The sequence below is a fragment of the Centruroides sculpturatus genome, unplaced genomic scaffold (assembly GCF_000671375.1).
Source record: "Centruroides sculpturatus isolate CEXI.00-Female unplaced genomic scaffold, Cexi_2.0 scaffold773, whole genome shotgun sequence".
Taxonomy (NCBI): domain Eukaryota; kingdom Metazoa; phylum Arthropoda; class Arachnida; order Scorpiones; family Buthidae; genus Centruroides; species Centruroides sculpturatus.
Window position 1 is genome coordinate 46,409 of NW_019384998.1, and position 24,029 is coordinate 70,437.

General features: G+C 28.5%; 1 protein-coding gene across 1 annotated transcript in view; it reads left to right on the forward strand.

Annotated features, from left to right (window-relative positions):
* Positions 1-24,029, forward strand: part of LOC111633155 (NAD-dependent protein deacetylase sirtuin-1-like) — a 56,207-nt gene that overhangs the window by 27,692 nt on the left and 4,486 nt on the right. Inside the window, exons 2-11 of the mRNA XM_023377685.1 lie at positions 1,478-1,734; positions 13,564-13,722; positions 14,041-14,247; positions 14,662-14,906; positions 15,733-15,885; positions 18,668-18,815; positions 19,691-19,770; positions 19,882-20,071; positions 21,059-21,176; positions 21,262-21,671. Of these exons, the coding sequence (XP_023233453.1) occupies positions 1,548-1,734; positions 13,564-13,722; positions 14,041-14,247; positions 14,662-14,906; positions 15,733-15,885; positions 18,668-18,815; positions 19,691-19,770; positions 19,882-20,071; positions 21,059-21,176; positions 21,262-21,671 (1,897 nt within the window). The 5' untranslated portion in view covers positions 1,478-1,547. The remainder of the gene's footprint in view (positions 1-1,477; positions 1,735-13,563; positions 13,723-14,040; positions 14,248-14,661; positions 14,907-15,732; positions 15,886-18,667; positions 18,816-19,690; positions 19,771-19,881; positions 20,072-21,058; positions 21,177-21,261; positions 21,672-24,029) is intronic.

Sequence of the window (24,029 nt, forward strand, 5' to 3'; positions counted from 1 at the left end):
AAAAAATTTAAAGGATTCTTTATTACTAATTCCTTCATTCTAAAACTTATTTCTTTGTTTAGTTAACATTAGGTTTTATAGAAATAACAATATTTATAATTTTTAGTCTAAATAAAAATAATAGTTCTTTTAATAAATCTTTTAAATTGAAAGTTTAGTATTTTTTCTAATATTATAGTTTTCTATAAATTAGAATGGTATGCTTGATTCCATATTATTTCTTGTTTTATGAATGTATGCTTTAAACATTTTATTTTTCATTCATAAAGCAAATAAATGTTATGGAAGAAAAAGACAACAATCTAATTTATGCATGCTTAAGAATGATACATTTTAAGCATGTGTAAATTGAAATGTTAATGGGAATTAAGAAATAGTTTTAAGCATTATTCTTAAAACAAAAAATTATAGAAAAAATTTTATTTAATCATCAAAATATGTAATTCTATATTAGTTTTATTTGATAGTATTTGTACTTTTGTAATTTTTATATATTTAGTTAAATTCTTTTTTAATTCTGTAGAAAATAAAATATTTTTATATGATAAAAATTTAAGTCAATTATTTTTCACTATTCAGAAATATCTGACTTTATAATTAAAATTTTAAAAACATAATATTCTGTTAGTAATGAAGCATAATATATGGCAAGAAAAGAAATTCTCAAATTTATTTCAAGTAATAACAACAATTACTGTGAATGGTTTAACAAATATAAGAAAATTTATAATGATAAAAATTATTCTGGAATATATATTATGTCCCAAAGCGAGATTCCAACAGTCTTATAAATTNTTATAATGATAAAAATTATTCTGGAATATATATTATGTCCCAAAGCTAGATTCCAAACAGTCTTATAAATTGTAGATTTATGGTACAAATCAGGATATTTTTAAATCTGTTTAGATATAAAGAAATGTAACTTTTTTATTCTTATGAAGTGTAATATTAACTGTGCAAATTGAAGCTAGTGTTTAAGTAGAATAAGTCTGAAGACAAATTTCATGTAGGCCTATTCGGCGCGCGTTATTTCTGCCTTAAAAGAGAAAAGTAATATTTTGAGCAACAGTTTCTAACAAACAGATGATTATATTTAAAAAAGAAATTGATCAAATTTTTTAATAGCTTAAGTTTTTTTTAAACAGAATAATGTTTTGTCTCTCTCTTGTCTTGGATGACGAATGATATATTTTTGTCATATTTTACGGCAATTTTATCGCTTTTTATTATTAAAATTGTATATTTTGTGTAAAAGATGATCATTTAAATTTTAAAAATTTGGTTTTATCATCGTAATTTTATCGAAAATTTGATATTTTTGGAAATAATTTTTTAATAGACGCGAAAAATAAATAAATATTTTAAAAAATTATCGCACGAAATAATATTTAAATTTTATTTCGAAAATAATAGCGACGAACAAGTAAAAAAAAAAATATAAATTTGATGGAAATTCCGTATTTTTGCTTTATAGAAATCGTCCAGCATGACGTCATTAGGCAGAGTGACCCGGATGTATGTTCTGACGCTATGCGCAAAATTCGATGCGCACAGTGTTCTGGTTCGACGTCAAGATGGCGGAAGCAGTTCAGACATCTTGTGCATCGCCAAGATTGAAGCGTCCTAGACTAGATAATGATGATCACATAGTACTGTCTTTGACTTCTTACGACAGTAAATTGGACAACTGCGTCGATCGCGGTGAAGATGGGTGTTTCGCCGTACCCTATGGTGAGTATATGCGATGGATATTATAATCGATGTCGGGAATGCGTCATCTTGTTGCCAGGTTGGCACAAGCGCCTTTCTACGGAAGGCCGAGCTGGTCACGTGATGCTGGGAGGTTTTTTGCTCCAACAGCGTTTCCTCTATGGCGCACACGTGGACTTGTTTATATTCGACTTTGACGTTTAATCTATGCTTAGAAAATTTTAAAAACTATTTCATTTTAATCCTATTATATTATTCATTAATAGTAAACACTAATATTGCGGTTATTAAATTGCGAATAGTTAATAAACTGGTGGAAATGTCGTTGGGTTTTGCGGGAAAATGAGGAAGAGATAATCTCTGGCTTGAATTTATTTGCTAATCTACTGTTTCGTGAGAAATTATTACACATTATTTGATTTAATAATACGAATTTTGATAGAATCTGCCAAATATATTTAAATTAATTTAGTTTAATTTTGAAAGTTCTTTTAAACAAATCGATTTGAAACTTTGTATCAAATAATTCATAATATAAGGCAATCATTTTGAATTTTGTCAAATTTTTGAATATAATTGTTTCNCGTGAGTATTTATAGGTCTACAGTTATTTCAAATTGCAGCCCAAAAATCAGAAGGCACCTTAGATTGTAAAAGAATCTAATCGATAGATCTTTTTTGTGTAAATGTTTAATAAAACAAAATTATATACAAACAGAACATTTAATTTTTAAAAATTAGGAGATCTTTGAATATTGTTAAAGAGAACTCAAATTTTGTAGGGTTATTTTCCAGGTATATTATACATTTATTACATTTTTCTCTATATTGTAGTTTAACAGTTAATAATCTTACAGTATCATGAAGTTATTTGTTTTACTTCAAACTTATAAATTTGTTAACAACTCTTTTTAGAAATTTCTGGTTTTAATTAATTTTATTGGTGCTTTTATTTTTCTTAGAAATGTTTTAAAAATATTTTGTAAATTACAGTTTCATACATTACTAATAATCTAAGAAAAATTTATTTTTCACTGTATATATGGATAACTCAGTTAAATGTAACATGTTAGAAATATAATTAAAGAAGATAGATATTTGATAAAAATTGCAGGACAAATAAATTTTTAAAATTTACAGAATTTTAAAAAATTCAGTAAAGTAGACAATACTAAAGATATTTTGTAGATAATGTTTGTTCAATGTAAATATTTTATAGTCAGAATTCAATTTATTTCAGCCTATAAGTATTAGAGGTTTTTAGTATTTAACAGTTGACAGTTTTTTCTTAAAATAAGTTAATGATTTATTTTTGCTAATACATTGTCATTTTGATAATTTTGTTTTGAAATATTCTGATTGAATTGTGTTATAATTTAAGGATATTAAGTAAAAACAAATCTTAAAAACAAAAACTAACTTAATGCTATATTTAACTCACATAATGCTAAATTTAAAAAAGTGCTCCAAATATGATGATTAAAATATCTTCCATACTTTGTTTTTATTTCTTTCTTCGCTTCTCTTTCTGCTTCTTCTGATCCTTCTCTTGGAATTCCCTCTCCTATTAGAACTGATTTGTTTATGAGTGACTTGATGCAGATTAGATTTCCTTTCTATTCCTTTCAGATAATTTTGGCCATTTGCAAATACATTCTTCAAACTGTTAATAGTTTTTCATCCAGAGAACCTTTTGTTAATTTTGAAGGATACCTGTCAATTTCAGGAGATTGCAATTTTGTTTTTTTTTCTTTTATCAATGGGAAACTTACTCATAATGATATTCAGAATTCAAGAAGCAGAATATATAGAACTAAGGCATAGTAGAGGCAAAAAGAAAGTTGGAAGTCAATAAAATATCTTTCATATCTACTTACAGATTATAGGTGTCTTGCTGAATTTTCTTTTGTGGCTTCTCCAAAGACAATTTTCATGCCAAAAATAAGGAATCATAGTTTTTGTGGTTTATGCAAATATCCTCTAACAAACCTTTATAAATCTCTAGTATTTCTAAATTTTCTAGGTGGATTCTTATTGATTTGTGTCAGTAATTTGGCTTCATCCAGATTTGCAATTACCTTGGACTTTGTGGCAAACATGGCCTGTGTGGTGTTTGTTTTGTTATGATAGATTTCCAATTTATTGTTCTTTTAGTCTACTGGACAAAGATGTCTAACATATACTAGGATGTCTAACAATTAACATGGGTCTAACATATACAGGGACAACTGTATATATTAATATATGGTTAAATCTTTTGTTTATAATAGGAATAAAATATATTTCTGGAGTTTTTTGATGTTATGGTTTTTGTTGTCATGTAATAATTTATACTATGTGCAGTTTCTTTGGTAGCCTATGCATGCATGTAGACACAAGGCAGTCTTCCTATAAATTGAATTTAGTATGGGATCAAAATCCAGTTATAATTTTGGGTTTAAAAATTTAGAAAATTCAACAAGACTGATACTCTATAAATAAGTATAGAAGCTATTTTAAACATTAAGTGACCAAAATACAGCCCCAGGATTTATCTCTCATCTCTTCTTACGGAGACAAATGACGTCAAAATGAGAGATGAATAGTGATTCTGGTCATTCATAGTGATCTCGTCTTTGTTGTTGATTCTGTTAGGTTGATTATACATGTTCGTGTTATCTGTGCATGCAACACAGTATAGAATTTTAACCAATAAAATTGTAAAATTTTTGAAAATGCATAGTATGAAATCATAGATCACGTGGTAAGGAAAGCACTTGTTCAAATAAAGCACATAATTTTGCTAAATATGCTTTTTGTTTTGTAATGTTTTAAATATCATAATGTCAAAATGTCTCGGGTAACATTCTCTTAACAAAAATATTTTATTAATCTAAATTAGAAAAGCATATGTACTTAGGGAGAAATTAGAACAGTAATATCTCTAAAAATACCTAGAAACGGATAAGGTTAACAGCATATTCTGTAGTTCAGAAATTGATGCAGGATCATTAAAAAAAATGGACTCAGTGGTGTTCCCGTATAGCTGCTTAAAAATCATGTGTTATCTATCTCAAAATATTCTTTTCTGAGATAGAGAATGCTCCTAATATGGTTGTATAAGGCAAGCTGTGTCCAGTCATCCATATTGGATTTAATGAAACCAAGGCTACAGATGAAAGACTGGTCAAAAGACTACTATCCACTTGTCTCTGGGAGACGAGAATCTTTGAGAGAAAAAATTGTCCAGAATTGCATTTGGAGAGACGCGATGATCTCTTGAGATGTAAACAAGTGATTATCCAATCGGTGACTGGCTTGTGACGTAGACACCGTCTCTCAGAGACGAGAGATGAAGACCTAATACAGACCCTGGTCTTATGTGACATACATGGTCCCATATAGCCTGATTATTCCATCTTTTGAATTTTAATAAATTTGACGCTTGCTAGAATTCCATGTTAGAACATTTAGAACATTGTTTATAAAATGATGATAAAATTTCTATTTAGCTATTTATTGAGACAGTTCAGAAAGTTTTTAAACACAGTTTACTAATTTGGAAATTTTTTTTGTATAGGGAATGAGTGAAATTTTTTACTGAAGTCAATATGAAATTTCACTAGTTAAAGTCTTGAAAAGAGTTTTGAAATAAAAATGAATTTTCTTTTTTGGTTCTTTGTAAAACTCTGTTATCTATATCCAAACCATCCATAGTTTTGATTTTTACAAAAAATTAAAATTATGGTAAGGACAATTGACATATCCTTACTGAAAGTGCATAACCATATAAGCAGGCAGTGATGCAACAAGTCACTGAAATGATCAGAAACAAAGAAAACAATGTTTCATAAAGCACATGGTTTCCCTGCATTTTGGTGAGTATTCCTGGTGAATGTCTATAGGCTTCATTGAAACTTTACTTCATTTTATTGTAATGTTTTGAACTATTGCTGTAATAGTATATTTCTACCACAAATTTCTCCAGGAACACTTTAATTTCCTCATGACTTGTTTGTGTTCAGACATATTCTGTACCTCTGCTGTTTAAATCGTTGGTGCCCAACTTGCAGCACATATTAATCCAACTATTTGAACATATTTGGCACATCATTTATAAATGATGGAAATAGGCCTATTTCTTGTATATTTAGAATATATAAAATATTTGGATTATGTATAATTTGTGTGAAATTTAGCCTGTCAATCAAAAAGTTTGGGCATCACTCGTTTAAGGAGTAGGGTTTCAGGAATAGGAATATGTTTTAGGAGAAAAAGTCTACGTATTCAGTACATACATAGTCAGTGCATTCAGTACTAACTATATAGGACATGTTGGCAATAATGTAAACTTTTCTTTCTTCTGATGCTTACAGATTGCTTTTGTTTAATGACTTGAAGGAGAAAAATACATAGAATAAAACAGAATATTTAAAATACAAACAAATTTGAACTTTTTGAAACTTTCTGAAAGTTTTTATTATTTGTAGTTGATTTAAATTTAAAAATACAGAACCCACAGATACAGAAGGCTAACTGCAATTGATAGGTTATTCTCTAGAAAAGTCAAAACTCTCCATTAGGAAACTGACTGATGTATAGCAACTTTATATCCTGTTGTTAGTCATTGCATGGTTTTGAAGTCTAAAGCCTAGTACTCACATGTGGAAACGGATGATAGAAACTGTTGACAGAATGGCAAAGTGACATCACTTTTGCTGTTGAAGCCAATGGAATACAAAGTTGAAAATTTTTAACTTTTGCCATCATGGAAAGTGGAACAGTAAAAATTAGACCAAGGAGGCCATTTAGCAATGTTGTCATAAAGATCTTGTGGGATGATAGCATTTTAACTATGGCAGTCAGTAAGGCTAAAATGCTTTATTTTATACACTGATACACAAATATATTTCATTTATATGCTATATTACTATACGATTTAAATATTAATTTCAAATAGACATAACTACTGCATAAAGTATTTGAAATGGCATAATCTTAATTTGGGCGCACAAGTATTCGATATTTCTAAGTTTCAATGATTTCAAACATTTTTCATATCCAAATTCTTCATTTTTGTGCATTTTTTTTTATGATAAGATTGTAAACAAACTTAAAAATTTTAATTGATATAACAAACCAATCCTAGTTGGTGCCATTTTTGACTACTGGCACATGATGTGGAAAGATGGAACAGCAATGTTTAGCTTACTGTTTCTGTTCACGGATTCCATTATCCATTTCCATATGCGAGTACCACACTTAATGGCTCTAACATTCAATTAGTAGATTATTCTTATCAAGTTACTAAGAGACAAAACAGACTTTAAAACTGTAGATTCAAGAATAAACACATACAAAAATAAATGTCAAATCAATCAATACAAGCGAAATTTTTATTAGACTACTACGGGGTTAACTAATCAGATATTAAACAATTCCTTAATTAATTAACATTATAATAGTCCAATAAGAATTTGGCTTGTATTGTTTGATTTGACATTTATTTTTGTATGTGTTTGTCCTTGAATCTACAGTTTTAAAGTCTGTTTTGTCTCTTCGTAAACCAAAAACATTAATTTTTTAGAAAAAATGAATGTTTTTGGTTTACTTCTAAGACCTGCTTTAGAACACAAATTTCTAACAGATGGAACACCCAACATTTTGATGTTTGAATATGTTGAACACAGACATATCCTATTGGTTGATTTTAGAGGATTTTAAATTCAAATTTACATGAGAGCTCTTCTGCACTCTGATCTCTTTTGTTAAAAAGTTCATTTTTTCTAAAAAAAATTAGTCAGGTGAATATCAAGGTAAGGAGTTTTTGCATTTTTTTTTTTTTTTTTGAAGCATTATAATTGAAGAAAAGGTTAGCTCCACTTCTACTTGTAGAAATATATTAGTAATGAGGAAACAAGTATTTTCCATTTCAGTAGCAGAGAAAGAGATCAGAAAAATCAAGTTAAAAAGTGTTTAATTCTTCTGTTAGTACTTTTTAAACTTAAAGCTTACATTTTCTCATTATCAGATACTGATGGACATATCATTTTACTTATTATTGATATTAAGAGGAGTTGGTATGTGAAATGGATGTCTGTTCTGCATTTGTTCTGAAATGAAATTGTTTTATTTGTTGTTTTTAAGTAATGGTCTAAACAGATGATTAGCTTGTTCTTCTGTAGTAAAATAAATTTGCATTATGTCTGGCAATCCATATACCCTGCATAAACTCTTCATTTATTAATAATGAACTCACTATGTTAGTTGTTTAAGAGGTCCATATATACTACATTATGTAGGACACAAAAGTTTGTGCTTCCAAGTCCTTTGTGACATTTTTTCCAACAGTGCAGCTGTGACCAAGCCGAAGGCCTCTGTACTGCATGTTTCAGCCACTGTTGGTTCTATAGCAACATTGAAGTGAAGGATTCAGATGCATGACAACAAGTTTATTACTCAGGATTCCCCTCATTAAACATTAAAATTAAAGGTTTTAGGGATATAAGGACATTACCAAGGAAATTGTAAAGGTTTATGAGAAGGATATACTGACTTTTTAGGCATACTATATTCTTTAACATAGGTTTTATATAGGTAATATTTCTTAATATTTGAAAGCCCTAACAAATCAAATGACCATAAAGCAATGCAGGCAGAAGCATAAGTTTTCAGTAAGGTTATCCATACTAGTAAGGTCTGAGAGATGAAGAAAACAGTAGCCACTGCTTGTCAGAGATCCAATTATCAAAAAGGGAAAAGTCTTAAGCATCTGGGTTGAAGAAGTCCTAAAAGACTATCTTGGAATAGCTCTATTCTTTGTAAAAATAATTTTTGAGCATTTTTACTACAAATAATTCTTTTTGTCTCCATTCACGTCCACAACTTGGTGCTTACTATATGGCCTTATCTGTTGTTTCAGCCAGGTCAGATATGGTTCAATCAAAAAACAGGTTGTAATACTCTTAGGTGGTCTGTGGTTTGGCATTCTCCACAATCATGAGTCATAGTCAATGATATATCCCTATTTTTAGGTCTCTTTTTGACATTCCACTCTGTTGCAAAGACTTTATAGTTTGCCAGGTGGGTTAGTGTGTCATAACCTGGTGGTAGTTCTATGGGTTGGATATATATGATCTCTCTCTTGTTTTTAGCTTTTAGTTTGTTCATAGCTGATGTTCAATCTTGTCTTTTCTTCTAGTGGTTGAGTAAGTGAAGTTGCATCTCTTTCTTATAAAGCTTTCTCCTAGATTTAAGATGTTGTTTTGGGGCAGTATAATCTGGCAATAGATGGATATCTGGCATTATTTAGTTTTTCTGTTCATAACAAGCTGATCTTTAGCTTGTTATGACTGATCTTCAAATGTTGGATGGGAGCAATACCAGCAATAATGTGCATGTATTATGTTGGTGTTGGTTTAGGTAACCTGTTTTACAGTGGCAGCTTTCATTCAGGACTTTCTTAATGTGTTTGACATGGGATCATTGATTCCAAACTGGAAAAACACATTCATCGACAGAATAGTTAATGTGAGTGCATATGTTCTTAATGTTGAGGGACAGTCTTCCACCACAGTTTGCAAAGAATATTGTTGGACTGCAATTTGAAAAAATTGTAGACTTATAAATTCCCACTGTTGTCTGTCCACCTATCTTTCCTTAATCTCGAGAATGGAGTTAGATGAAAGACAAGACCACATACGAAAATCTTAGGGAAAGGAGACTCTAATTAACTAGATTAACTAAGAACTTCTGTTGCAAACTGGAAGTAATGTTATTTCAATTTAAAAATTTCCCCCAGAAAAGTGTTAGATGACTGACGTGATTGTATTGTTAAAGGAAAAGAATGATGTACAAGAGCAAGCCATTACTAATTTGAAATGGAGGGCATATATTTTAAATTAAATAAATTTAAAAAATATGATTAAAAATTGCAATTATTTATTGTGACATCATCACAATAAATAATTGCTCATTTTGTGTATTAACTTACACATGTTCCTTAAGTGAAAGTCTTGTCTAGACTCACTCCAAGGTAAGCATTTATTTGTATGATGTAGTTTGGTTCTAAATACAAATAACAGTCAAGATCAATTGTTTAGTCATTCAATGCTTCTGAAGAATAATTTCAAAATTTTAAGAAATGTTCTGCATAATATATAAAGATTTTAGATGAACAAATTGTAAGAGTTAAGATTGCTAGTTTTGCAGAGTTGGAAAATAGTTGTTTAATTTCTGTAACTTGTAATAAGGTTGAGTGGGAAAGGGCATCCTCAGTTCCAGAATTTGAAAGTTTCAGCCAGTGAGACAGGGTAAAGATTACCTGATTTCAAAAACCAATTGTTGGAATAAATTTTCTGGTTCCTTAGCAACAGGTCATGAATAAGGTATTTGGAAAAAGTTTAAGGTTGCTGAAATTTTATTTATATTTCCCATATTTTTGAAAATTATTTATTTTTGCTGTTAATATACATTAATCAAAAAATACAACTTTAAGTTATACTTTAGGTCTCATATTTATAAAACTATTAATGGAAATTTTAAAAAATTAACAAAAATATTAGAAAGTACTCGATGTCCATTCTATAATTTTACTTGCAACAATACCAAAAGGAAAACATTTGTCAGAATTTGATAGCATTTTTAGAAATGGGATTGAACAGAGCACTTTTAAGACTTTAAAGGTTGTTTAAGGTGTGTATTGACTGGCTTTGCAAGAATAAATTCTATAAATTTTATTACCTCAAAAATAAACTCTACTAAATATCAAGATATTTTGGCAGAAAATTTGTTGTCTTTTGGACTAATTACATCAGGTGATTGGATATTCCAGCAAGACAATAGATCAATTTACTGCTCTTTTTGGCAAAAAAATCATGGTTTGCAACTAATGAAGTAACTGTTTTGAAATGGCCAAGTATAAGCACTTATCTAAGCCCTATTGAGAACCTGTGGAGAATCTGTGTTAGATTTGTATACAAGGATTTTCATGTATCTATGTATCTAAACAGGATTTGATGCAAGCCATTGAAAAAGCATAGCAAAATATAAATTCTGATGTACTAAATAAACTTTCTTCATTAATGACTGAAAGATTAATAAAGGTTATTCAAAATAAAGGAGAATTCATTGGCTATTGATAGTTTAATTGCTGAAAATATTGTGTGACATATTTTTTTTCCAAGTAGATTTCATTAAAATTCTAACTCCTAACATTTTTTTTAAATTCATTTTTTAAATTTCTGTTTAATAATTGTATAAATGTGTGTTTTTATTTTGATTAATGTATATTAACAGCAGAAATAATTTTTAAAATATAAATAAAATTTCAACAACCTTAAGCTTTTTTCCAGCACCTTATCACAGGTTTCAAGTGAGTGTTATATATATTGAGCCAGAATATGTTTTTTAAAAATAATGCTGGAGTAGCACCACTTATTCTCATTTAGCTAGGAAGATCCAAATAAAATCAAATGCTGGGGCATTTGATTTTTTATGTATGTCAAAACTGTGATGACAACATTTTGTATACAGACTTCAGCACATTTCGCTGTGAGTATGACTTTAGCAAATGAAGTAACAATGGTACTTTAAAAGGTAATGATAAAATGATTCAATCATCTTTTCAGTTTATCTCCTGATCATTTTTTTTCAATCAGCTTCTTTAAATTTATTCATATTTATTTCCTTTCTTTGAATATTGTAATTCAAAGTCTAAAACTTCAGCACACATAAACATTTTTAAAGATAGATACTGTACATTTACCATGTGGCAGCAAACTCCAAAAGGTTTGCCATACCTGTTCTAGAACTACTTTTGAAGCATTTTTCTTTAGGTTATAAGAAGTGTGGTTGGGAAAATGTACAGAGGGTCATTTAGTAACTTGGCCATATGAAGTGTATGCAGTGAGCGTCTCATGAATTGACAGAGGTTTAAAAGATGAAATGGCTCAGTGTGTGTCCTTCACACATTTGTCTCACTATGCTCAGGAAGGGATTAAATTTCTACAATGTATTGTCACAGGTGACAAGGCATGGTGGTTACATTATGATGTGGATAGATTTGATGCAAGAGGAGGAATGGGATGTCTCCATTCTCCTCCATCAAAAAAGGTCCAATTCAAATAGCCACAAGTAAAATTAGTACACACAGTAAATAGATGTCTCCTTAGCGCCTATGTACCATGTATTTTTTCCAGTTGTTGGGTTCGAAAGAGGTGCAATTTTTTTTGTCACAGTGCTCTCAATTTTAGTAATGTCCTCTGTACATCAAACTTTTCCTGTGAATAATAGTCATGTCTGTTAGCTATATAACTCTGTTTTGGAGAAAATTTTAAAATTGAAGTAATATGACTTCCAGTCAAAACTAGAACTTAATATATAGTTTGAGGCCTACTGCCCCTAATATTTCTGTATCTGGTCTTGAGTTTCATCTATCTAACTTCATTCTTGAGATTAAGGAAGGATAGACACCAGTGGGGATTTATAGGTCTGCAATTTGAAAATTGCAGACTAATAAACTAGATATTCTGAAAGAACACATTTTAAAACACTTACACAACCAAAAATCCAACTTGTGAAAACAATGATGGAGAAAAACAAACATTTTCAATTGTTCTCAAGAACATATTTTAATTAATTTATATATCACTAGCAGACCTCGCCATGCATTCTTGTGGCTCAGAATGTATCTAAATGTGTTATAAATGTATCTAAAAGTGTTATAAATGTATAACACTTCTCCTGTGGGGGGAATTTTCGAAAAATCCCTTAGTGTACATTCTCTTGATGTACCCCATTAAAATGCAATAAAAAACACAAAAAAATCGCATCTAAAATAGTATAAATAGAAGCAGAGTTCTTCATGGTAAGCCTTAATCCTGTCCCTCTCCCCACGGGGGAATATCGAAAAATCCCTTTTCAGTGTATTTCTGTTGATGTACCCTATTAAAACGCAATCAAAAATGCAAAAGAACCACATCTAAAATAGTATAAATAGAAGCAGAGTTCTTTACGGTGAGCCTTAATTAATCCTGTCCATCTCCCCCTCCCAGTGGGGGGAATTTTGACATGTATATTATATAAAAACACGTGCATATTTGAATGCAGCATTGTGTCAAAATTTTAAAGGAATCGGTAGGAACAAACGAACATTACATTTTTATTTATATAGATAGATAGAAGATGATCTACTTTAGTTCATCCTCACAGAAAATCAAACTTAGGTTGTCGTACTCATAGTGCCATCTGTTGGACATAAAAGCCTTAACCCTAGATGATATCTTTTAATTTATATGAATGTTTAACGGAATAATATACAGCCTATGTCCACCCTGAGGTTCCATTTTAAAGAATTTTTGAAATTGGATGAGTAGTTTCAGAGATTACCTGCTGCAACGAAACTTACATACAAACATTACCTCTTTATTATATTAGTATAGATAGATAACAAGTGTAATATCATATATTATAATCCTATGTTAACATTCTGTTACAGTGTAAAGTCATAATAAGATGATGAAAAATACATAAGATCATGAGAATAAGGTTACATAAAGGTTTTTGGTGTGCGTATGTATTCATTCTCTGTCTCCATATACTGTATATATAGATACGTACGTACGTACATACATACATACAGTACATGGATATAAAGACAGTGAACATAGGATATTCAGAAAGTAAGAGATGAAAGTCCTATGTGATATAGGAACATTTTAGATAGAACAGTCAAGTGAAATTCATAAATAATGATGAATTTTATTTTGAACATTATTGCTACAATGCTTTTTAATCTAATAGTATATTTTTTCATATGGATTTAATTTGTTAATTTTAAATTATTATTAAATTTATTTTTATTGATTACAGAAGTGACATCAACAAGTGATCCACAGAATGATACTTATGGCGGTGATTCTGGATTTCATGAATTGACTCCTCCAGTATCTGCTGGATATGTGGATTCTACATCTATTGATGAACTTAATCTTGATTTGATGTACGACCAGCATATTGATTTTGTTAATGGTTAGTAATTTATTTATATATTATAAAATATTATATATATTTAGTTTCCTTATATTGATAATTTTGTTAAAAATTTAAGTTATTATTAAATTATTAGCCCAGTTAAAAGAATTTGAATAATAATTTAGATTTGTAATAATGTTTTGTAGAGAAATAATTATTTGGTATTTGGATCATCATGTAAAATAATTTGCTATCTTTGGAAATTTAAGTAAAATTTAATTAATTTTATAGTATCATGATTTTATATTATTTTACAGAAGAATTTTTATGAACTAATTTTCAGATTTATTGAATCATTTAAATGTTTTGATATAGGAATACATATCCCTGATCCTGACAGTTCTCAAACTGATTTATTAGGTCAGCCATCAGTTAGTACATATTCATCTGTTGATGATATAAACAGTTTGGTACCTGATAATATAGAGAATGATGCAGATGAAATAGCTTCTACTATCAGTGATTTGTCTGGCTTAAGTGATCTCTCAGATTTTAGTGGGCAAGAATGGAAACCAACTGCAGGTAAATTAAGTTTGTATTGTTATATTATGTTCTTCTGTGAATTTAAAAAGAAAAGTTTTGAAAGTTTAGTTAAATAAAATACTGTTGGAAAAGTTTTTCTATATATATAAGAATATCTGAATGTAATAAAAAATAAAATTCAGTCTAACTTTTTCAAATTTGCACTAACTGAATACTGTACATATAATTTTTTAATGTGTCATGAAATTATGAGATAATAAACAGTTAAATTTTTTTAATATAATTAAAACTTAAGTAAATTATTTCATATTTTATTGCATTTAGAAACCTAGTGAAAGTAAAATGTATTTGGAAAAATTTATTTTATGAATTTGAATGTTCAATTTATTCATTTTTTTAAAAATTAAATCATAATTTTTATAAATTTCATCTTAAGCCATTTTTTACTTGTAGGTCCTGTAAGTTGGGTCCAGAGACAAATGAGTTTAGGTGCAGATCCACATGCTATATTATCAGATATATTGCCAAAAGGTACTCTCATACCATCTCATTTGGATGAAGTCACACTTTGGAAGATAATAGTGAACATGTTGAGTGAACCACCCAGACGCCAAAAACTGGCCAATGTTAATACTATGGAAGATGTAGTTCAATTATTGAAAACATGTAACAAAATTATTATTTTAACAGGAGCAGGGGTTAGTAATATAGTTATATACATCTCTCCTTTCAGGACATTTAGTATGTAATTACTAGATTTCAATATAAAATTCTTTTTTATAAAGAATTTTGTTATATGTAAATATTTATAGTTATATTTTATATCATATGATGATAAAAGAATATACTGTACTTTGAACAAAGTGTGTGCATATTATACATATATTGTTTTAAACAAACTGTGTGTATGTGTGTGCATGCCTATGCATGTGTGTGCATAATGTATATAGATATAGCTTGTATTGATTATATACAGAGTGATTCTCTCACTAGGAAACCTAAAGTTTCTCAATAACTGCTTTATTGCTGTTTGGCTTCTTGTGAAAATTTACATGGACAATTTTATGTAGGCTTGAATGAGAAATTTAGGGAATTCTGCTCTTGATTCTCAAATGATAAAGCATCATTTTAATTGAATTTTTTCATTCGCCAACTGCATCAGTGACAATCAAATGTTCATGATAAAGATGGAAGCATCTTTATCGTACATGTTCTGTCTGCCCTCATGAAAAGTCTTCACTGTTGCATCACTTATTTCATCAAGTTTATACAGATCACAATCTGCTTATGAATTTCAGTTTCCAGAACATTTTTTGGAATTCAGAAATTTTATTATGAAGTATCTTACAATAAAATATGTATCTCACATCTAGTAGAAAAATTAATTTTAGCAGACATTTCAGTGCATGGCTATGAACTTAAAAGCTGTATATTTTACAATATTTATATTAAATTATTATTAATGCTGTTCATTTCCCCCCCATAAAATTCACAAGTTACTTGACTGTTTTAATTTTATTTCAGGTATCTGTTTCATGTGGAATTCCAGATTTTAGATCAATAAATGGAATATATGCACGTCTAAGCAAAGAATATCCTGATTTGCCAGATCCACAAGCAATGTTTGACATAAATTATTTTAGAAAGGATCCTCGTCCATTCTTTAAATTTGCAAAGGTAAATATTGTTTTTAATATGATTATTCTTTTATTACTTTGTAATAACTGAAAGAATGAAATTCAAATTTTGATCTCAGTTCTCATTTTCACATGTTGCGTGTGTGTAAATAAGCTCTCTCTCTCTTTCTCTCTCTAACTCTAGAACATATTTAACATTTTGATATCTTTAAAATGTCTGTTCATTCTCTGAGCTGTAACTACTGTTTATTGATAATACTTTAACAATGCATTTATCAAATAAAAAGTCTTCATTTGTTTATTCTAAAACTGTTTCCCTTTTATTCAATTTTTATTCAAATGTTTCTGTTAGTTTCTTTTTCTAATAGTTTTATTTTAAAATTACAAAATTTGGACTATCAAATTAAAAAGAATTTTGAATTTAATAAATGAAATAACATAATGATAGTAATTATTATTACTTAATGATACATTGGTGGATTGCATTCTATAGAGTTGACATCAGTATGTAAGACAACTTTTCTTATAACTATATAGGAAAAGTTTTGTTTATATGCTTTTTGTATACAGTATGTATTGTTGTTGAAGAATTTCCAGACTATATGATGTGTTTAGTACAGCTGCTTTCTTTAATATGAGCTACTGTTAATGCTTAATGTTCCTAGTCTTTTGTTTAATACAGTGATGGCAAATTGTTTTCCAAAGGTGGGTAAAATTGAATTTGAAATTTATTAACTTCAAATTATAGGCCAAATATTTAATTTGAGTAATTATGAAATAACAAAAATAAAAATGCTTATAAATTTACTTTATGTAACTAAAAATTAAATAAAGTAGTTGTTAATCTAAATCATAAAAATAACAGTAAACTTTATATAAGGAAAATAATAATGTGATTATAATGGAAAGAAATATTTTGTTTGGTGGGAAATCTGTTATTTATTTGATGTTAATTTTCTATCTTATAATTAGTTGCCATTGACAATATAAAAGTGTGGCTAATATAAAAGCAGGATTCTAAAGTTTATAAAAACAAAGCCTTAGAATCCTGCTTTTATATTACATATGCAAAGTTTTAAAATATATCAAATATTTTTTAAAATAATTTATAAAAACTTAATACATTTTAAATATTCAATGTAGATACCTTAAAATTCTTGAAATGGGTCACGGATTTGTTATTATTGACTTAATGTATTGCTGTGCGAGAGAGAATTACAAGAATTGATGAGTGCCTCAAATGCTCAATGTTTGTAATATGTGTGATTTTGTTCTGTTTGTCAGTGAATGTGATATCTGGCCTGTTGTGATGATTGTTTTGTCTCCAATTGTATTCTGGTCATACTATATTTTGTTTGTTGTTTTATAAGATTGTCTATGGTATCTGTTTTAGTATGATTGCTACGAGTATAATAATAGGTTGTTTTTGTGAAACTTCTCATATACTATGTGTGCTGTTTGGTTGTCAATGTAAATCTGTGTTAAAAGCTTGTAACACACTGTGATATGTTGAATAGTTTCATGCATAATATGGCATTTCCTACATATATCATCTGTTAGTGTTATCTTTTAAAATGTGCTTTATGTAGTTTCTTGTATTTATAACCTGATTTTGTATGGCAATCATAAATCCATCATTTCTTCAAGGAGGCATCTTGAGCCAACTTGCAGTTTGATATAGTTTTGTCAACATGATCACGGCTAAGGTAATTAGGATGTCTATTGTGGGACTCCTTCCAATCCAGAACTGCTTAGTGTAAATCTTTTATGTACTGTATTATATCTGGGTCAGTCTTGTGTAGCTTTAATGATGTACTGTATTTGTCTGCAAGAGTTATAGGTTTCTGTAAAAGGTTTTAGAAGTTTCTTGTTTTTGTAGAAAAACTCTATGTACTTTTTGTAGTGAACTTTTAAAATATCTGAGGATTCATCATTTCACTTTGAGGAAGAGTCAGCTTTTCTACAGAGGACTTAAAATAGTACTTGTTTTGTTAATGTTGTTCATACTTTCCTTTGCAGTCCTAGTCCTGTATGTGTGTGTCCAGTTATAACTTCAAATGAAGCCAGAAGTGGGATGACATGTGTTGATTGCTTTAAATATATTTTTGCATTCAGTTGCATTGTTAGTATCAAGTTTAATCTAATGTTGTATTCTTTTGTTAATCTTTGTTTTATTTGTGCATGTTCTGAGATTTGCCTCTTGAAAATCTAACTATTTGTAGACTTTGTCTTCATTCATGAATTGAATGACATCCATATTTGTTATCCATTGTATGTGAGTGAAATTGTGGTTGTTTGTGATAGAGTAGCCATACTTGGGTCAGTGTTGTGCTTGCTAGTGATGTCAAGGAAGACTAGCAAAATTTTGAACACGCCTAATGCACAAACACTAGAATTTGTTAATTTGGATGATGTCTGTGCTGAGATTCTGCTGAGAACATGTCACAACCATTTATGTTTTCTCCACATAAGTGGAGAAGCCAATTGTTTATAACAATGCCCTAATAAATCCCTACAAACCTTTCTAGCATGGATGACCCTAACAGAAGCTTATACTTCTACCAGTATTGCTCTATGGTTCATTGGAACTACTGAACTCTTTCACCTTGACAGTATGACTGTTGATAATTGTTATTATTAATCAATATAAGACTTTGTTTTGTTAAAATAGTTAAGGTCATAATTTGAAATAATGATGTAATTCAATCTTACTCTTTTGCATGCAAATGTATGATTACATTTACATGCATAAGAGAAAATTAAGCTACAAATTAGAATGCTATTTAGATGTGTGTTTAATTTTTATTGTATTGTCATTTTAGGAAATCTATCCTGGCCAGTTTCAGCCATCTCCAAGTCATCGCTTTATTCGTCTTTTGGAACAACAGAATAAATTACTGAGAAATTATACTCAGAATATAGATACATTAGAACAAGCTGCTGGAATAGTGAAAGCAATCACTTGCCATGGTAAGATGATCATTGATTAGCAGTTTTACAGGAATTATGAAAATTAATTTAAATAAGTTATTAACTTGATACTACTAAAATAAGTGTTGTCATATATTAGTCTGAGTATTTTATTTACTGAACATTATAAAAATTTCTGAACACGTGAAGTTTATAAGACTAATTTCTTAATCCTTGATATAAATGTATTAAGAAAGCATAAGTTTCATTTGAGATGATATTGTGGATAGTAAAAAAGAAATTGAAATTATTAAAATATTTTTATATATCAGAAATTGCATAAATTTTTCTTAACCACAAAATATAATGTAGCAGTAAGTACAGTATAATATTGATTATTAATATAAAGTATAATTGAAAACAGTAATCTTTCAAGAAAGAATTCAAAACACTTTTTTCCAAATTTACTTAAGATACATTATTTTTGTATTCAGTAAGCATTTCAACTTTAATTGAGTAACTTGTAAAACATTTTGAATTAGTTATAATCTGATAGTGTAAATTTACATTTGTGATGATAAATAATTTTAAATTTAATTGTCTGTGAAGAGAGATATTTGAAATTCTATCATGAATTAGATATGTATTCATTGTTACATTGATGATAAGCCATTTTACACAGTAATTAAAAAGTTATTAGCATTAATTTCTAAAATTCAGTCTGTAATTATTTTAAAATTTTATATTTATGTATGTAATATAAATTATTTTTTTTGTAAAAGAAATAAATCAGAATATTGTACAAAAATCAAAACTGAAGAAACAAGTGAAAATATTCCTCAGTTATATTATTTTAAATTTAATAGATTTTTCATTTAAATAAGATTTATAATTTCTTTTAGAAATTTTTGTGTTAATAAAGCTTAATTTTGTAGGTTCATTTGCTACTGCTACTTGTACACAGTGTGGTTATAAAGTTGATTGTTCAGTAATAAAAGATGAAATCTTTAATCAGGTAAATAAAAAAATTTTTTTTAAAATTGTAATAAAGTATTTTAAAATACAAATTATTTAATACATTACATTGGGTTATTATATTTAATAATTTATGATTATTTGTTTTTAGCAAATCCCTTATTGCCCATATTGTCCACCTGATATAGAAGAAATGGCTGTAATGAAACCTGATATTGTATTTTTTGGTGAAGGTTTATCAGATGAATTTCATCAAACAATGGCCAAAGATAAAGATATTTGTGATCTTCTTATTGTTATTGGTTCATCCTTAAAAGTTCGACCAGTTGCTCTCATACCCAGTAAGATCACACTAAGTATTTGTATTACTAAATTTATTTAATTAGATAAATTAATTCTTTGTACATGCATAAAATATTGCCCTCCCTGTCTTTTAACAATAAGGAAATACATGTACAGTAAAACTTCTCAAACTCAAAGTTCCAAGGGGAAGGAAAACACTTTGAGTTACAGACAATTCAAGTTATAGACCAATAGAGTAGAATAAAAAATTCTTATTCTGTACAACAAATTTGTATTTTTACTTACATCTCTTGCATTATATAAAGAATATTTGATAGTTTTTTTTGTTTTGTTTTAAACAACCCATATAATGCCTTTCAGCAAAATGGTCAATATAACTAATGGAATAGAACAGTTTTGCAGGTACAGTACATCTTGTTGAGATAAAATGAAAGGACCTTGCTTTGGACTAGAATATTGTCTGAAAATTGGTTTTGGAGAGTAGCTACCATTGTCTGAAAATTTCATGGAAATCCGATAATTAGGATCACTTTGGAAACGATAAATATTAAAATTTGAGATAAATATTAAAAGTTGAAAGTAACATAAATCACTTTTGGAGTACAACCATGAAACACTTTGACTTGAAGAAAATTCAAGTTAAGAAATTCAAGTTGGAGATGTTAAATCTCTATGCTATTCTATTGAAACCTACCAAATGCTTCATTCTTTTAGAGTTAAAGAAATATTTGAGTTAGAGAAGTTTTACTGTATTAAGAATTTTTATATTTAAAAACAAATTAATTAAAATTTTCAGGAAGAATTCTTAGTTTTATAATTTTCTTTTAAGTAATGTTTATGATTTATACATACATAATAAATGATTATATAATAGAAAAACCAGTCTCTGACCAATCTAGTTGAAAAGAATGAAAAATGAAAAACATTGCTTTAATTAATTTTTTTTGACAATCAAGATACACTATTTAGTTTTTGATAGTTTAATTTATGAATTTTTAATGATCTTATTATCATTTTTATTTTAGGTTCAATACCTCCAAATGTTCCTCAGATTTTAATTAACAGAGAACCATTGAAACACCTTACATTTGATGTTGAACTGTTAGGAGATTGTGATGTTATCATAAAGGAATTGTGTAGCAGGTAAACTGATCAAATCTTACATACATAGTAGATTTTCATTTTATGAATTTGTAAAATAATAATTAACTGTAATAAATTATTACAGGTTAGGGGAAGAGTGGCTGCAAGTCATAGGAACCCAGCATGCTCTTCAACAAATTGCAGAATTGCCATCTGCTGTTAATAAAAATTGTACAAATGTTTTATCAGAATCTGAGGTTAACAATAATAACAATGTAGCTGCAGCAGATACCACTACTGCTGTGGAAGCTAATAGTTGGAATCAGAATTCTGATAACCCTGCAGAAGAGGAAAGTAGTTGTGACTGTAATAATCTGTCTAATATTAGAATAGAAGATAGTTTGGATGGAATAGTTGATAGTGATCAAAGCAATAACAATCCTGATTCCACTAGTAATGATAGAGATTCTGAACCACAATCTACAAGAGATATAGAAAAATTGAGAGAGTGTTGGCAGTCCACACAAAAGCAGTCCTTGTCATCTAGATTACCTGGTGAGTTTTTAATGTTGGGTTATAAAAATTTAATAATAATGAACGAGAGTTTTGAATTGTCTGAGTTTTATATTATGTTATTGAAGATTGCTTAAAATTTATTACTAAAATTTATTTAAATTAGTAATTTTTAATATTGTAATACTTTTTTGTTGTAATGAAATTAAATATATAATTTTATCATTGTTATAAATGATATTAAATAAGTAGTATTAGTAGTATTAATAATAAATATTTTATGAGATATGAACAATGAATATAGAGATTGAAATAATATTTAGGAAGTCATGAGGTTATATTCAGCTAGATCTTACAAACTCGTTTCCTCCATATTAATGTGTACATTGATTTCAATATTTTGGCAACTGCTGGAAATATTCCGTGTGTTTTTGGAGTGATTAATAGTTAATGCATTACATTCTGTAAAATTTTTTCTTAATTGTTGCAAATCTTTGCTATTCCAAAAAAGCTTTAAAACTTAAACAGAAAATAAGAGTGTGATAAAGGAACTTCCATTATTTATGATCACTGTGATGGGATGCTTGATTTATGATTAATGATCAGAGGGAGTAGCAAGTTTTTGCATATGAAGATCTTTGTTAATGTGCTGTTCACTTAAATCATTTCTCTCATCAGTCTTTACTTCTGGGCCATATATATAATCCAGAATTAAAGATTCAACCCCATCAAGGTAAATAAAACAAAACCATCTCATTAAAAATAAAATATAAAATTTTGCTACGGTATTTTTTAAAAATATTTCTGGGATATTGTTTGTTAAATTCAAATGTTAATGTTAAGCAAGAAATATTACAAGACAGTTCTATAGTGATTGAGCATGCAGTTCAGAAAACAAAGATAAAAATTGGTGCTTATAGGAAATGCTAAGTGCTGCATTTCACTTAAAATACAAGCACCAATTTCTGATTCTTTGTTTTTTGAAAAATGTCTTCTCAGAACTTTTTAAGAATTTTATCAATGATCTATCTACATATTGTTCAAATTTTATTTGACGAGTTAAAAAGAGAGATTATACTATATTTTTACATATAAATTTTAAAATTTCTTTGAAAGAACATAACTTTTCAACAATCAACCAAACTATTCGAAACATGATAAACTATAGGTATCCCTTTCTTAACATGGGATTTGGTTAACTTGCAAAACTAATTGTAGCAGTCCCTTCTTATACACGACAGAAGTTTCAATTTACATGTCTTTACTTAACATAGATATCATAGTTTGATTAATGCGATTTCGATATACCTGGTAGGATCGCGGGATTAATTAACCATGTTAAACAAGGGATACCTGTATTAGCATTTCTAAAAGTAGCATATCATAATCACTTTCAGAAGTGCTGGAATTAGTCTACATCAGGGGTTGCCAAAGTGGTCTATATCGACCCCCAGGGGTCGATGCAACATCATTGGGGAGGTCGATGCGGCAATGGGTTACAACCTTTTTTTTTTTATACAGATATCAGAGATCACAACGTTTATTTTTTTTTTTGCTCATACACTTACACTTGTAATAAAACTTTATGATGGGGGTCAATGTGAGGTTTTGGAAAGTGGTTGGGGGTTGACAGTTAAAGTTTGGCGGTCTACATAGAGTTATGGAGACTAAAAGAAATCTGTTGAATAAATGTAAGACTCATCTTTTCCTAAATATTAATTTAGTCTCTGAACATTTTGATTTAACCTCATACATCAAATAGTTTAAATTTCAGTACATAAGCTTTCCTATTTTGTAGAATGTTTGATTTCATGTGTGTCCTCTTTAGCTTTAGTGTAATCATAAACCAATCTAAGAATTTTTTTTGTTTAAAAATGTGCAAAGTATTAAGGAATAGCAATTTAAATTTATGATCTTTAAAACGTTATCCAAATTTGTTTGTACTTTCCAAATACTAATTATTATTAATGTATAGTACGGTTTATTTTTTAAGGGTTATAAAAATGATTTATGTCTTGACCTTTGTGGTTATTAAGTTTACTATAAACAATTCACGTGAACCTTTAAAAAGAATTAGAGATTTTTGATTGCATTGGAAAATTGTGAATCAAAGTTTTAATGTTTAAAATATTTTATGTGGTAGTCAAAACTAAACTGAATTTTTAGTGTAGTTTTTATTACAGTACAGTAATATAGTATTTGCAAGTAACAAATACAGGGTGATTCAAAAGTCACAGAAATTTAAAAAAATTAATAACTCACAAACTATTTACAGTAAAATGATGTGGTTTTCACAAAAATGCTTAGTAAGAAGCTGGATTTTTTTTAAGTGTAATAAAAATTTTAGTACCAAAATAGTACGTTTCTTGCCGTAAATGGTGCTTGATAAGATTACATAAT